This window comes from Plectropomus leopardus, chromosome 23 (genome assembly GCF_026936395.1).
Source record: "Plectropomus leopardus strain MGB_pleo_1.0 chromosome 23, ASM2693639v1, whole genome shotgun sequence".
NCBI classification, from domain to species: Eukaryota; Metazoa; Chordata; class Actinopteri; order Perciformes; family Serranidae; genus Plectropomus; species Plectropomus leopardus.
The window spans coordinates 2820974-2835740 of NC_142198.1; the positions used below are offsets into that span (position 1 = coordinate 2820974).

General features: G+C 39.4%; 2 protein-coding genes across 9 annotated transcripts in view; both read right to left on the reverse strand.

Annotated features, from left to right (window-relative positions):
- Nucleotides 1-1264: 1264 nt before the first annotated feature.
- Nucleotides 1265-8217, reverse strand: rbm4.2 (RNA binding motif protein 4.2). 4 transcript variants are annotated; one of them, XM_042512369.2, is made up of 4 exons: nt 7953-8076; nt 5637-6066; nt 4549-5300; nt 1265-3678 (listed from the first exon to the last, which is right to left on the reverse strand). In XM_042512369.2, the coding sequence occupies exons 1-3, from the start codon at nt 7980-7982 to the stop codon at nt 4564-4566; spliced, it is 1197 nt and encodes a 398-aa protein (XP_042368303.2). In that variant the 5' UTR covers nt 7983-8076; the 3' UTR covers nt 1265-3678; nt 4549-4563. The 4 variants fall into 4 exon arrangements, with proteins under 4 accessions (XP_042368303.2, XP_042368304.2, XP_042368302.2 ...); XM_042512370.2 differs by having other exon boundaries at nt 1265-5300; nt 8071-8217; XM_042512368.2 differs by having other exon boundaries at nt 1265-5300; nt 7953-8077.
- Nucleotides 8218-10466: 2249 nt separating this feature from the next.
- The window catches only part of map4k2 (mitogen-activated protein kinase kinase kinase kinase 2), a 51853-nt gene continuing 47552 nt past the window's right edge, over nt 10467-14767 (reverse strand). For all 5 annotated transcript variants that reach the window (XM_042511970.2, XM_042511968.2, XM_042511969.2 and 2 more), the window contains one exon: nt 10467-14345. In XM_042511970.2, coding sequence (XP_042367904.1) covers nt 14258-14345 — 88 coding nt within the window. In that variant the 3' untranslated portion in view covers nt 10467-14257. The remainder of the gene's footprint in view (nt 14346-14767) is intronic.

Genomic DNA, 14767 nt, shown 5'->3' on the forward strand with positions numbered 1-14767 from the left:
GACGGGTGTCATCCAACCAATCAGGGCGAGAATAGGGCGGGTCATTGCTTTCACATTGCTAGGAAAAAAAAAAAAAAAAAATTGGGACGCGGCCAAGTGCCATGCCACCATATTGACACAAGACAATATGGAACTACACAGAGAGAATAAGCCAAATGCAATAAAGGACATCCCATATATAACATATTTCGATACATTTTTATGGTTAACATAACAAAGAAATGCACACATGCATTTACATTTTGTTAGTTTGTCAAACTAACAAAATGTATAATCTCTAATACCTAAACTGTCTCTAATACCTAAACTGTACAGTGATGACAAAATAAGATGAATTTAAATAGCCACCCGTTCAATAACACAGTTATGACAAAATAAACTGTATTTAAAGAGCCACAAATTTAAGATAAGCAGCCCATAATCATGGCTATCATAACGTTTAGCATGGATTGTGTTTTTCATGTCAACATGTCAATCTTCATGTCTGAAAGATTGAGGAAAAAGTAAAAAAATGTTAAGCACAGAATTTCCCCTCAACTGTGCCGATAATTTTATTGCGATCCAAGGAGTTCCAACCCCGAGGATGGTAACTACTGATCAGCAAATGTCCAGGAACTACTATAAAGTGGAGCAAAATGAAAATTGTATAAAGCAATACAAATTCTTCTGTTGGATTTCTCGGCACTGATTGTGCCATTGTGTGAGAGTAATAATGCAAATGGTTACTTTTGTTCCAAATATGGAAAACAATACATCAAGGTGTTTTTAATATATCGTTCACAAAACAGATAAGGTCACAGTGACCTTGACCTTGACCTTGGATCACCAAAATCTGATAAATTGTCCTCAAGTCCAAGTGTACTTTTGTGACAATTTTGAAAAAAATAAATAAAGGTGTTTTTAAGATATCTCATTCACAAGATAAGGTCACAGTGACCTTGACCTTTGACCACAAAATCGAATCAGTTCATCCTTGAGTCCAAGTCTGTGCCGGATTTGAAAAAAAGTAAAGCATTAACAAGAAAAATTGGGTTACGGTGACCTTGATCTTTGACCACCAAAATCTAATCATTTTATCCAGGGGTCTGAGCCTTGAGTTTACTGCTTTTACTTAACCATGACTTTAACAAGTGCACGGTACATGGCAGAATTTATTGGACATTTTTGAACATAGTTTTTAAAAAATGAAAATTTGTATTTGAAGTGAATAGTTTCACTGCACCCATCACCAGACACCTTCAAAAACACGATTCAAACAAAGAACTGAAGAAAAGTGTCACCAAATTCATATTTGGCTTTATTAAAAATCATATCCACCATAAATTTTCAATGTATGCTGGTATTTTTACAGCTAGTATGAAAAATACAAACTTCAGATCCACGTAAATGCAAAACAAAACAAAGGCACCTTCAAGAAAACACAAGTGCCTCATGACTTACACAGCCCAAGCCCTGAGTCCTGCCTCACACGTACAAATCTGCTGCTTATGCTGTTATATGAATACAATAAAGATCCAACAGAACCAACAATTTTAAAGATGAAAGGGAAGTATCTATTGGCAGCTGTTTTGTAATATGTGCAACATTACCAATGGAAAAAAAACATTTAAGATATTACTTAGTTGCACATCACAAGTCAGCTTACAATCTTAAGGTGTCACTCAACGGCACACAAAGTGGAAATAGACAAGTTTTGTGCTTAAACTTACCTTTATGAAGTTAATATGGATCATGCAATGGAATAGCTATAGAATAATAAAATCACTGATGTTAAGACTGGTTTCTTTTTAGTCTCTCTTCTGCTGTGCAATTCTGTCTGCCAGGTATGATTTAGGAAAATGAAGGCTCCATTTACAGCTCAAAGGAAGTGTGCAACCAAATCAGGAAGCAGATAGCGCTTTTGTTTTGTTACTAAAGAGTATTAATATAAGTTATTTGATGGTGGAAAAACAAAGTAACTGGTAGTTGCGAGGGCTCTAATGAAAAGGGAAAGCAATCTGGTTGTCTCTGCAAAAAGCTACCTCAAGAATAACACTTGAAAACGCAAGAGAGCAATGTTGTCTGTTTCCACTTTCATTTAAAAACAATTTCGACAAGCAGACACCTCAATGAAAAGTATAAAATGTATCACTTTGATATTCTGTAGACACTAATTAGAAAAAAAATGAGACTGGAATGTCTGAGATTATTTGTCTAACCATAGATACTAATACTCAATTGGGATTCTGTGTCAGCCAGGTCAGTTTCATGGATATGGATTAGGGCAGTGTGATAAATTAAAATTCAACTTTCAAGTAGTTTAACACCCAAATAAAACTACAGTTTTCCCAGATATGAATTCTTCTTCTCCAAAAGTACCGCACACAGCAAGTTTAGCCTGCAACCACTCAGAACTACCGATTTAAAGCGCCCAAAAAAAGTGTAACGTTAGCAACGTGTCAAATTAGATAACAGTTCTACAGCGTTTATAAGGGATTTAACGTGTCGCCATGCCTTACTTCATTGATAGCAATCAATTGACAGTCAAAAGGGTTAATAGTATAGGTCGTACATTTTTGTTTTTACGCAATGGTATTGGATAGGAACTCATTATTGGCCAATTCAGAAGTACAGGAATCAGAATCTGAGAATCTTCTCTCTGCGAAGTTAAAAATGGAATACATCTCTAATATCAATATCTTGATACCGTCTTTCATTTTGGATATAAGTGCTGCATTTCCCCAGTTTTAAAGGCTGCATTACAGTAAAGAGGTGTAATTTACCAGATTTATGTTATTGTATTTGCCTTTGTCAGATTACTGAAAATTTGTCAAAAATCTCATTGTGTAGACATTTCATAAAAGCACCATTAGTCAACCCTGCAATATTATCGCTATGTCGATATTGAGGTCTAGTCCAATATATTGATATATAATTTTCTCCATATTGCCCTGCCTTAATATGGATCAATTTCTCTTTTGTTTTCTTCAATGTGAATTGGAACACAAATTTGCTACATTGGGCAAAGAGTGTAGTTTTTTTTTCGCTGCTTACTGGGTGTTTCACCCCTGTAAGCATAAAAACCAACCAGCTATAACAAAACAAACCTGAAGAGTCGCAGACTGTCACAGCACACTGATGGACAAAAATGAGGATCATTTCTGAAAAAACATGCATCTTTATCCACATCCATATAACTGACTGAGGTCATACCAGACGTGTGTCGAGAAGTAAGATAAGATTCCTGTGTACTACGAGCATGGGTTAACCCTCATTCCACTGAAAAAAGATAGGTGCAATTTCATATCTTCAAGAAACAGCAACACTTATTTTAAACGACAAATGGAAACCAAACAAATAACATTTGCTGAATTTAACGATGTGCTTCATGTGAGCGAGGAACACAGGTAAAAAAGAAGACATGGCTAAAAACTGAGCTGAAAACCAGCAGAGCAAGTAAGCAAGTTATTGTTTTATACACCGTACATGTCAAACAGTGCAGTTTGCTAATCATCCTTTTTGAAAACAGATTAAGTGGATGCAACTGAAAAGACGATTAGTCTGCAGGCAACTGGCGTCTCAGGTGCCTAGAAGGTGCAGACGCGATTTCCGATCTTAATTTTCCGCGTATATGCTCTGCTTCGGCGCACATCGCGCAGACTGATGGAAAAGGAAAAGTCCTGCCGTTCACAAACAGACCTAGAAAGAGAGCAAATTCCCTTTTCAGAGACCGAGTTTATACCCCCATTATCCGCAGCACAGCTTGTAGCGGTTCAGTACCTTTTAAGAGTTAAAAGGGTTTCGGGATCCCAGTGCCCACTGTAACGACTTACAGGAAAATGTCCCACTGTGCAGACATTATGTTAAAGTGTAACTTGAACATTTTTCAACCTGGATCCTATTCTCCCATGTTTTTGTGTCTAAGTGACTGATGTGAACATTTTTTTTAAATGAGTCCAGTATTGAGAAAGAGAGCTGCAGCATGCAGCCAGCAGCCATGCAGTGCCTGTAATGTAAACAAATGGGGCAACTGTGCACCGCCGCTGTACGTCCTTTGAAGGTTGTTATTTTTGCCACAGACAGGCTCACATTACTGCTGAGCGCTATGACCTATATTTTGTGTCTGGTATTTTCCCTGTGATGACTCTGTTGAAGAGTCGCAGAGTTTTTCAACTGAGCGCAGGTATAAAGGTATCTGACATATTAATATCGTAAAAACGTATCACAGATTTACCAGATGAACCAGTATATCGCCCAGCATTAGCTCAGATTGATATTAAAGGTGTCTCATTACCTTTCATTTGATCTGGCCTTCTCATTCTAATAATCGGGGCCCGTCTCTGTCAAAAACATAACCATTTATATACTGATGTGCAGTGATTGTGCTCAGTTGCCCTGTTTGGTTACATTATGTGGCTGCCTGCTGCAGCCCTCTCTCTCAATACTGGAAAGATAAAAAAAAAAGAAAAAAGTCCACATCAGTTCACAAAAACATTGGGAAAAAAGTTCAAGGTTTAAAGATGCCAAAGTTACCCTTTAACTGTCACTGATGTTGACTATGTTGCTCACCTTGGCACCATGGCTTTAGTAAGGCGCATAGCGCGGAGCGTAATGATCCTTGGGTCGTGGGACTGAGTAGGAGCTCCTGGAGCCTGACACCGGTGACAGCCGTGTTCGCTCATAGGTGTAGCCGGCCGAGGACGTTGGTACTCGTCTGATCGGGCTGCGGTCACGTGCATAGTATGCGGCAGCTGCGGCGGTCGATGAGGATGGAGGCCGACGCTCATATGGATCTACACTGGAGGCAATTTTTGAAAGGGAGGATGGGGGAGGAGGAGGAGGGGGGAGATAGGACATGCGACGTTCTTCGAAATAACTTGAGCCATAAGAGCGAGGTCTGTACTTCTCATAGAAGTCAACACTGCTATAGGCACGGTCACGATCATAAGCTGATGACCTGTCGGCGTAGCCGGCGGGTGCTCTGCTGGCGTACCGATCCCCCAGCTCATAGCTGTAGCCTGCGGGCCTACGAGGGGGAGGCGGCAGCCCATAACTAGCCTGACTATACGCAGAGCCACCCATGTAATCAGCATCTGGAGGTGGGGCCATCCCGTAGCTGCCCCTGCCGTAACCCGGGGGACCGCGTGGGGGGCCCCTGCCGCTCCGACCTCTTTCGCCGTCACCGTGGCTACCGTTCCGACCGACTGGACAATCTTTCGACCAGTGACCATGTTTCCCGCAGACATAGCAGCCGGTATGATCTCCCATTCCCGGGGCGGTGCGAAGCCGACTGGTGGACAGCTGTACGCTCATCAGCTTGCCTTGTGAGGAGAGAGAAGACACGCATGAGACCACGGGAAGGCTCTTACCGACTATAACACACCTTCAATGCATTTGACGGACAACCACTGAGCAAAGCGCAATATCCTGCCGCGCCAGGTGCATGAGATTTTCTGTCGGCGCCTGTTCACGAGTTACACTGCCACTGGTTCTACATTTACTACAAGCAAGTCATTACTCTCAGTCCGTTTGGTATTTAGGTGGAATTATGCCAGTGGATTTTACTTGTCATGTGAGCTCTACAGCCACAGAACAGCATCCAAATTGGTAAACATAGACAGCAAAGACAAGTAGCTCCCCCCTGCCAAAGAGTTCACCTTTGTAGGCAACGTTGTCCAGCTTATCGATGGCATTCATGGCATCCTCCACTCGCTCCATGTGAATGAAGGCGTAGTCCTTGACTATGTCACACTCCACCACCGTACCAAACTCTTCAAACTTGGCGCGCAGCACGTCAGCGCTGACCCCTTCACCCAGATTGCTGACGTGCAGTTTGGTGGTGGACTTGGGCCTCCCTTTGCTCATTTCCACGTTCATGCGCCAGCCGTTCAGCTGGTGCTGGTGGAGATTTCGGATGGCCTCCTCTGCTTCGGACATGTTGTTCATGTGTACAAAACCATAGTTTTTGACAATGTCACATTCTGAGACTTTTCCATACTTTTCGAAGAGTTCGCGCAGCTCCTCCGGTGACGTGTTGCAGGCAAGGTTGCCAATAAATATTTTCACCATGGTGAAGTTCTGTGTGTCCTGGAAGATTTGGAAAAGTGTATCAATTACTTCTGCATAACCACAACCAGTATTTAATGACAGGGATGTGAGGGACACTGACTGTCAGTCAACAATTAATAGATAATAAAGACACCTAGTTGCCAATTAAAATGTGCTGAAGCCAAGGCTTCAACATATTTTCACAGACAACATTTCAAACCTTTTCCAAAACTTCTCAAAGACCACCCCTCCCCCAAATTTTTTCCTTGCATCACACTGTATTTTTAAACATATTAGGTTCAATTATAATTTCAGCTGCCCCCTACAAGATGAGTTCAAGGACTGTTCAAAATCACCCCAAATTTATAAGTTGTCTATAAATAAAATTGAAAGGAAAAGAATCTTCAAGAAATTTCAGGGTTTTCAGTAAAACATGCCCAAAATTAAAAGTAATTTAAAAACTTTTTTAAGTTCATCAAAAAAAATAAATAAATGAAAAAAAAAAAGAGGAAGACGAAGAAAAAAATTCTAGGAAAGGCATTTTTTCTTTTTTGGCATTTTTTTTATGAATTCACTGTTCATCAGAGTTTTTGTTTTGTTTTTTTTTATTTATTTCATAAAACACATTTCCATGATTTTTCCAAAACTTATAGTGTTTTTTGGGGGGCCTGGAAAATGTGATTGTGAAATTCCATGACTTATCCAGGCTTTCCATGACTGTGGGAACCCTGAGCAGTGCAACAGGTCTTCTCTCTAGTAGGTCAGATCTGGTCAATTTAGGAATCCTCTCAGTTTACATTGTTGATCCACAACATAACAGTAAAGTCATCTTAGCAACTTTATAGTTTTGTCTTGTTTGTGGCAATTTATTTTTTGATGCTTGCTAACTATTTGCAGGGAGGAATGCACTGAATAAATAATAATTAACATCAAGGCATTCAATTGAAAGGAAGGAGGTGTAGGCTGAAGCTTTATTATAACTATCCTTTTTACTTAGCATGTTGTCACGAATTTACCACTTAGATTAACCCTTTGAAACCTGAGCAATTTGGCTTGATTTCTGTCAAGACCATGGGAAAAAAGCAAAGCGCAATTAAAGAAAAATGTGACCCAAAAACGACATAGAAATTGTTTAAAAAATGTACAAGAAAACTACACAAACATTATTTTGGAAAAACAAGAAAAAAAAAACACCAAAAGTCAACTTGAGGTTGAAAAAAGAAACTTAAATCGAAAGCTATTTACGATCTTCTCTAGATAGTTTAAAAACAAAGCTAAGACAAATCGTCCTTTTACTTATTTATACATTATTGAGGTAAGCGACATGAGTATATGTAGTCCTGTACAGGAGTAGGGTTTATTGTATGTTTATGGTTGTTAAAAGGAGTTAGGTTCATCTTCATTTTGCCAAAAAACAAGTACAAGTGCGACGTAAACAACAACACTGGGTCCAGTGGTGGGTTTAAATGTCCGTTACAGAAATGTTGACTTACACACAGACGAGTTTGACTCATTGAATAAAATAAAACGTGTAAGTGCAATTACTTGAACGTTCTAGTAAATAAAACTAAGTTTAAGACTATGTAATGACTTTTCAGGCCAACTCTAAACTTTTGGAGAACCCACAGAATCCGGGTCACAGCTGACAAGTTGTGCTAGCCTGCTAGCAAGCTTGCTAACATCTACGTTGTTGATCTTCTGTGTGTATGTTTACAGTCATAGTGTAACTAGCCTGGCTGTAGCCTAGCTACAGTCTGAACAGCTCGCTAGTTGTTTATAAAATACAGTAAATGTTGTTCAGGGCGTATTGTTTTTATGTTTATTCATATTTCATGTAATGGCGTTCTTATGGTTGTAAAATGAAGGCGTATGATAACAGAGAGCTAACATGTTAGCTAACAACTTACTAGCTAACGTGCACTCACTCGCTCAGACAGCGTCCTCTCAGAGCACATCTACAGCAACGCTGCCATAACAGCTACGCAGCAATAACTTCGTAAAAACATTTCGCTTCACGTTTTAACCGAATATTATCTAACTCACCGTCTGAGCAACGAAGGCCTCGGCTCCAATGAATGAGAAGCGAAATGGCGCTGCTGCGCCCGAGATGCAGCTGCTTCCGTTTCTTCTACTGTTAATTTCATATCCGGTTTCACTACCGCCACCAGCCGAGTGGAAGTCTGACCTTCTTAAAATATATCCATGGTATGTACGTATATCCTGCATAGCCTAATATCAACGTTATTTATTTTTATATTTTCAGAGATTAGGATGAAGCTGCAAGCAGGTTGCACGGCATTGAGTGACTCCATTTTACCATTTTCTAAAAATACATTTTTGAATCAACAAATCGTTCATTTCAGTATGATTTATATGTTAATGTAGGCAGCAAAAACAAATGTATATAATTTCACATTAGTTTAGCTCTTTTGGGTGTTTTTCAAGGCTTCCTTCATAATAGGAAGTTTAAATAACATCAGCCATTTCCTTTAAATGAAACACCAAACAGCAGTGCCATCTGGAAGAACCTCATGAACACATTATTGGTTTGAGTGTATGGAAGCCCATTGCTGCCTTAATGCCAGAAACAAAAATAATAATATTCATAATAACATGAAAAGTTTTTCATGTTTTTATATAATTCAAACGTATCATGTTTGATCTTGTTAAAACATGAAAAAACACCTTCTTGCTATAAAAAAAAGAAATCTCTTTATTATCTGATACTTATATTTTTCTTCTGGCAGGCCAGCAATACCCTTCTGTATCAAAGTATCACAATCATTGTTCCATGTTATTTTATAAATGTCACCTCTTTCAGTTCATCTTTTTGGGATATATAAATCTTGAGTAAAATCTCACCCAAAGTATATTTGCTAACATTTTTGGCTAACACAGTTCTGTTCTGCATGGAAACACATGGCCTTCAATCAAAATTAGAATGAGACTCATTCTTATTATAGGAAAAACTGGTGAAGCTGTAACATCTACACAGCTCACTTCAAATCTCAGTAATCCCCAACATGGTCCAGTTCAGCTCTGGGCTTTGAAAAGTTCAGTTTGCTACCATGAAGCTGCAGTCATGAAAGCAAAGACAATGAGCACTTTCTGAAGGTGGTATAATAAAGATATTCAAAAGTGTACTAAGGGACTATACTTTATTTAGAGTAGTATAGGATGTCTCTGATGTGTATGTGTCTGTGTGTGTGTGTGTGAGCATGTGTGAGTTTATGCATGCAGGGGCGAATAATTCAATGATATATATATATATATATATATTAGTGCTGGGCCGTTAACGGCGTTAACGTGCTGCGTTAACGCGGGATTCTTATCGCGCGATAAGGAAATTATCGCGCGATAAACTATTCACTAGGTTGGGTCTATACAGTGAGCAAGGCACCAATTTCACTTTGTTTTTTAAGCGCGGATGTATACCTGGTCGAATTACGCGGAGGGGGCGTGAACAAGGCGGAAGCTGGTCTGCCTGAGTGACTGGAGTGATTGGCTCAAATCGTGTCACAAAGCTACTGACTGTTAATGGTCTTCTTCATGACCTCTAATGTAGGCCCACAGTTCAGTTAGGGTCATGTTATCAGAGGCTGCGCCCTCTGCTGTTCATTCCAGTTAGCAGGAAAAAGCTTTTTCCACATGGAGACAGAACCTGTGTTCCTAAATGTCTGTGTTTAACAAAATAAAAAAAAGTTAAACACCAAAGTAAATCTTATGGAACATTATTTTTCTTTACCAAATGTTATAGTAGAACAGCTTTCTCAAGCATTTTGTGATGCATTTTCATCATTTAGATAGATAGATATTATTTTGAATGTCTTTGGCAAAATTCAAATCTATAATTTTAATCTAGATTAATCTAGAATAACTACAGGATTGCAGTGAGATTAATCTAGATTAAAAAAATTAATCTATGCCCAGCACTAATATATATATATATATATATATATATATATATATTTTTACACAGGACCTGGTTAGTACAAATCAATTATTTTTGGCAAAATTTTAAATGAGAATTCAGAATGAAGTGATTCTTAGGACGGAGCCTACATTGCGTATGATGAGTTTAGGGACCTCCAAAATTTGAAAACCTACAATAGTATCTGTTTTAAAAGTTTCTGACTATGATACAAACCGTGTAATTTTTGGTAGTTCTTAAACAAAACATGCATTTTAATCCAACCATCTGCATTTGGGGCTCTGTGGGTATTCAAAATAAATACAAAATATGACCATTTTCAGTTGTATGTCCCTCCCCTAAACAAAATAAAAAACATAAGTTGCTCCCTCATGCTTAAAAAATCATGACATGCCTCCCCTCTTTTACACCACCCCCTCCCCTCTCATTAATAACGAACAGTCCCTAACAATTGTCAAAGCACACAACTATTATATCCAAATTCCTTTTTATGTTTAGAAATGAAAAATAAAGTTTATTTTTGATTTATTTGGTATCACATGCACAGTAACTTGTATAAGGACCATCAGTATCAGTATGAGTTTAACCCATTAAGGCAACTACAAACACAAATACTACGACTGTTGTGTTCTGACGTGTTACCAAACCTCTGTTAAGACTATAAGTGAGCCTTTGTAATGACAATCAAACATAACTAATTCTGCTTCTGCTTCAGCTTCAAAGGATATTAAAATCTTTATTGCCCATTTTACAACCCCTCAATACCATAAGAGCATTGTTATGTACTTAAAATGTATACACAGTAACAATAAAATCATCTTAAAAAACAAAAATCCATTTGCATATTACGTCTTTCAAGTATCTCTCAGGGATGGATGAGTGTTACTCTAACAGTTCCCTTTCCATAAATAACAAATATCATTACACACAACACTCTAATGTAGTGGCTTTTTACATTTTAGTCAAACAAGCAAAAATACAATTTAATTGCATTCAGTTTCTATGGCACTTCATGGAATACAATGTTCATTAAGCCTATATGTAAGCTAAAGTAATAATACTGCTGACAGACTAGGGACATAGAGACACATATCAAAGCAGTGTTTGGCACCAATCATATGTAGCCAAAAGGACCTGGCCCAGCATCAGCCCAAAAGTGGCAAGTTGGAGAGGAAATGTCACGCTGTGTCCAGTTGCCCGACTCTGCAGAGACACGGATGAATGACACCCCACAGTTGGGCCAAATAAGCCAACCCAAATCCAGCTGCCAACACTGCCGTCACTGGGATGTTATCAAAAAATGTCCTGGCCCAGCATCGGCCCAAACTTGGCATGCTGGATGAAATAAGTTTGGCCACATCCAGTTGAACCACTCCGCTAAGACACGGGATGGATAAGCCCAAGAATTGGGCCAAATAAGCTGGCCTGATTCCAGCCGCTGACACTGCCATCACTGGGTCGTAATCAAAAAATGACCTGGCCCAGCATTGGCCCATACATAACACACCAGAAGTCAGGTCACTTTCGGTTGTCCAAATCCGCTGTGACACGTAATTAGCAATGCACAAGAATCTGGGCAAATAAAGTGGCCTGATTCTGGCTGCCAACACTACCAACACTGGGCCATAATCAAAAAAATGACCCGGCCCAGTATTGGTCCAAACTCGGCAAGCTGGAGGAAATAAGTCACGCTGCATCCCATTTCATGACTCAGCTGAGACACGTTATGAATGACATCCCAGAGTCGGGCCAAATAAGCTGCCTCGATTCCAGCTGCCAACACTGCCATCACTGGGCTGTTATCAATAATGACCTGGCCCAGCATCGGCCCAAACTCGGCACACCAGAAGAAATAAGTCACTTCACACTGCACTACGCCGTTGACAGATGGGATGAATAAACCCAAGAATTAGGCCAAATAAGGTGGCCCGATTCCAGCTGCTGACACTGCTGTCACAAGTTCCTAATTAAATTATGACCTGGCCCTGCATCAGCCCAAACTCAGCACACTGAAAGAAATAGTTGGGATGGGTAACTGACTGCAATGAAAGGACCCTTCATAACCAAAGAGTTGAAAAGAATTCATCAAAATTGCAATGTAAATGCTGCTATGCTAGCACATTCATAAACTTCAAAATACATCAAATGTCGAACGACATAATCACAAGTAAGTATACATTTGAGAAGTTAACTTGATTAAACACACTGTAATACTCACTAATATTCATCTAACCAGCTCATCGTTAAGTTCAAGGGGATATTTGTGCTAAACTTGAAGAAATTCCCTCAAGGCATTCTTGAGATACTGAATTCACGAAAATGACTGAGATGCAAGGCCACAGTGACCTTGACCTTTTCATCACCAAAAATTTACCAGTTCATCCTTGAGTCCAAGTGAGTGTTTGTGCCAAAATATAAAATATTCCCTGTTCTTGACAAATTGTGTTCAAAGAATAAGACAGACAAAAGCACAGTGACCTTAACCTTTGACTTAGAACCACCAAAATCTAATTAGTGCATCCTTGAGGCCAAGTGGACGTTTGTGCTAAATTTGACCCCAAAAGGTGACCCCAATGGCTAATTGGTGAAGCAACTGTCTTTAGCTACACTTCCACCAATGGTCACTAGGTTCCAAAAATGTCAGACTCCACAGAAATCCATTGAAAATATCCTAAATTTGATCATTTCCTTTACAGAACATCTCTGAGCCCGTTTACACCTGGTATTAGATTCCTTTTCAGTGATTTTAACACAAGTGAACAGCTAAGACACATCGCCACTCACACATGAGTCTACCATGCAGTCAAAGGACCCCATGCACAGTTATTGAGTTCACATTCATACTATTGCTGTTCACTAGCATGCTTGTCACGTTAGTGGTTGTGTCAGTACAGCTGGAGATATTGCTGTCAGCAGAATTCAACACATCTCTATCCATAGTGCAAAATGATAAACGATCCAACCAACTTATGGAAGATGGCCAAGTTTTAGAGAGTTAGCACGCTGTCACTAAAACAAGAACCACATTCTGCATCGATGACACGATCCTTGTCCAGGATGCATTAGTGTTTACAGTACAAAAGATGTGTGGTGAAATGCATCCCACGTTGTATGAATGATATGATCACAATGCATCTTGGTGGTCATTTATATTCAGTATGTTTACATGCACAGATTATTATAACTGATTATTTACAATAACTTCATGGTAGAAAACCACAGTGTCACGCACAAATAATCAAACTCTGCTGTAATTGATTAGTTTTAGGCCAACTAAAAGAAAATCAGTATCAGTTTAAGTGTATGTGATATTTGGAATATTTTCACCACTATCTTGCCGTAAGACAGCCCTTACCGATGGAGGTTTAAAGACATTATATCAAAACCACCAGACTTCACTGAGAAAAACAGTCATTTTACGTCACTGAACGGCAAAGCTGCTGCTCTGTTGTTGTGGAAGGTTAAGAGGAGACAGTATTCAAATATAGTGCACACTTAAACTGATTTTTTGTTAGTCTGATTTCGAGAAAACCGATTTAGTCCGATTTCAGTTGGACTAACATGTTTAGTCAGACTGACAAAATAATTTGACATTTCCTAACATCATGTAAACGTACTGACTGTCCACTTGTGATCAGACCAACCCAAGAAGCATCTTAATAGCGGGTGTAAACAGGCTCTTTGTTGCTATCATTATTTCTTTTGTGTTGACTGACAGGTGTCTCAGCCTATCACACTCAGCTTTGGTGTTTGCGGCTCGCTTGCTCCTCCCTGCTATTCCTCCCACTTGACCCAATGTTCTGGTTCCAGTAACTGAGACAAAGACAACAAGAAGCAATAGGCCCAAATAAAAGCTTCAAAACATCAATTCAGAAATGAACAGTATATCTGTTCTGTCCACGCTGCTCCTCAGTCTGTGGTCCATACTGACAGCAGTCAATCATCTCCGTCAGCAGGATGGAGCTATTTCCTGCTGCAGTCACACTGGGATTTAAGCTGGTAAAATGAACTGTTTTTATGAGAAAATCTTGGTTTTTGGCAGCTTTATTTTGCCAAAGAAAAGTTAGAAATGCACTTAGCATGTTGACAAGTCTCTCTTGTACACTCTTGTACACATGTTGCCCAACAACTTACAGTCTGAGTCTGGACGGATAACTGAATTCCACACTGACATGTGTCCCTCAGAGCAGAAGGTTGGTGCTGGTGTCTGCTGCAGCTCCAGTGAAGAGGGACACAACCAAGGCTGGACAACACATCTGCATTTCTCTTCAGTGTGTAAAGACGCTGACATGTTTTATCTCAGTAGCTGCTCTCGTGTCCAGTCAGGATGTACAGGTTGCTCAGTGCCGAGGGGTCGTCTGTCGGTGTGCTCTGAAGGATGATGTCCCTGTGCAAAGACAAGAAGGGGAGGGGGATACATTTTACAGCTCATTTTGGAGGCATTTATCAAATATTACTGAGGAAATGCAGAGCTGGCCCAAAGCTACTGATGCAGCCAAACAGTATGTAAATCTAAATTATCGTATTTTAATAAGTAGATATATGAAACATATGTTTGCAGAATCTGTGGGTGACAGGACAAGATTTTGGGTATGTTCTGGTTTCTGTTTGTAGGCTGAGATTGTCTCACGTCGACTAGTCATCATTTTATTTTATTTTATTTTACTTTACTCTCCATGTGGAGAAGCGGAAATAAGTAGCCAGAATGCAGTCTCAGCTTTAGTTTGACAGGTTAGCTTTAACCTACTTTTTTAATTTATATGGATTCATATACAGATATCTGTTTTTACTGAAATCACAGGCGCACGG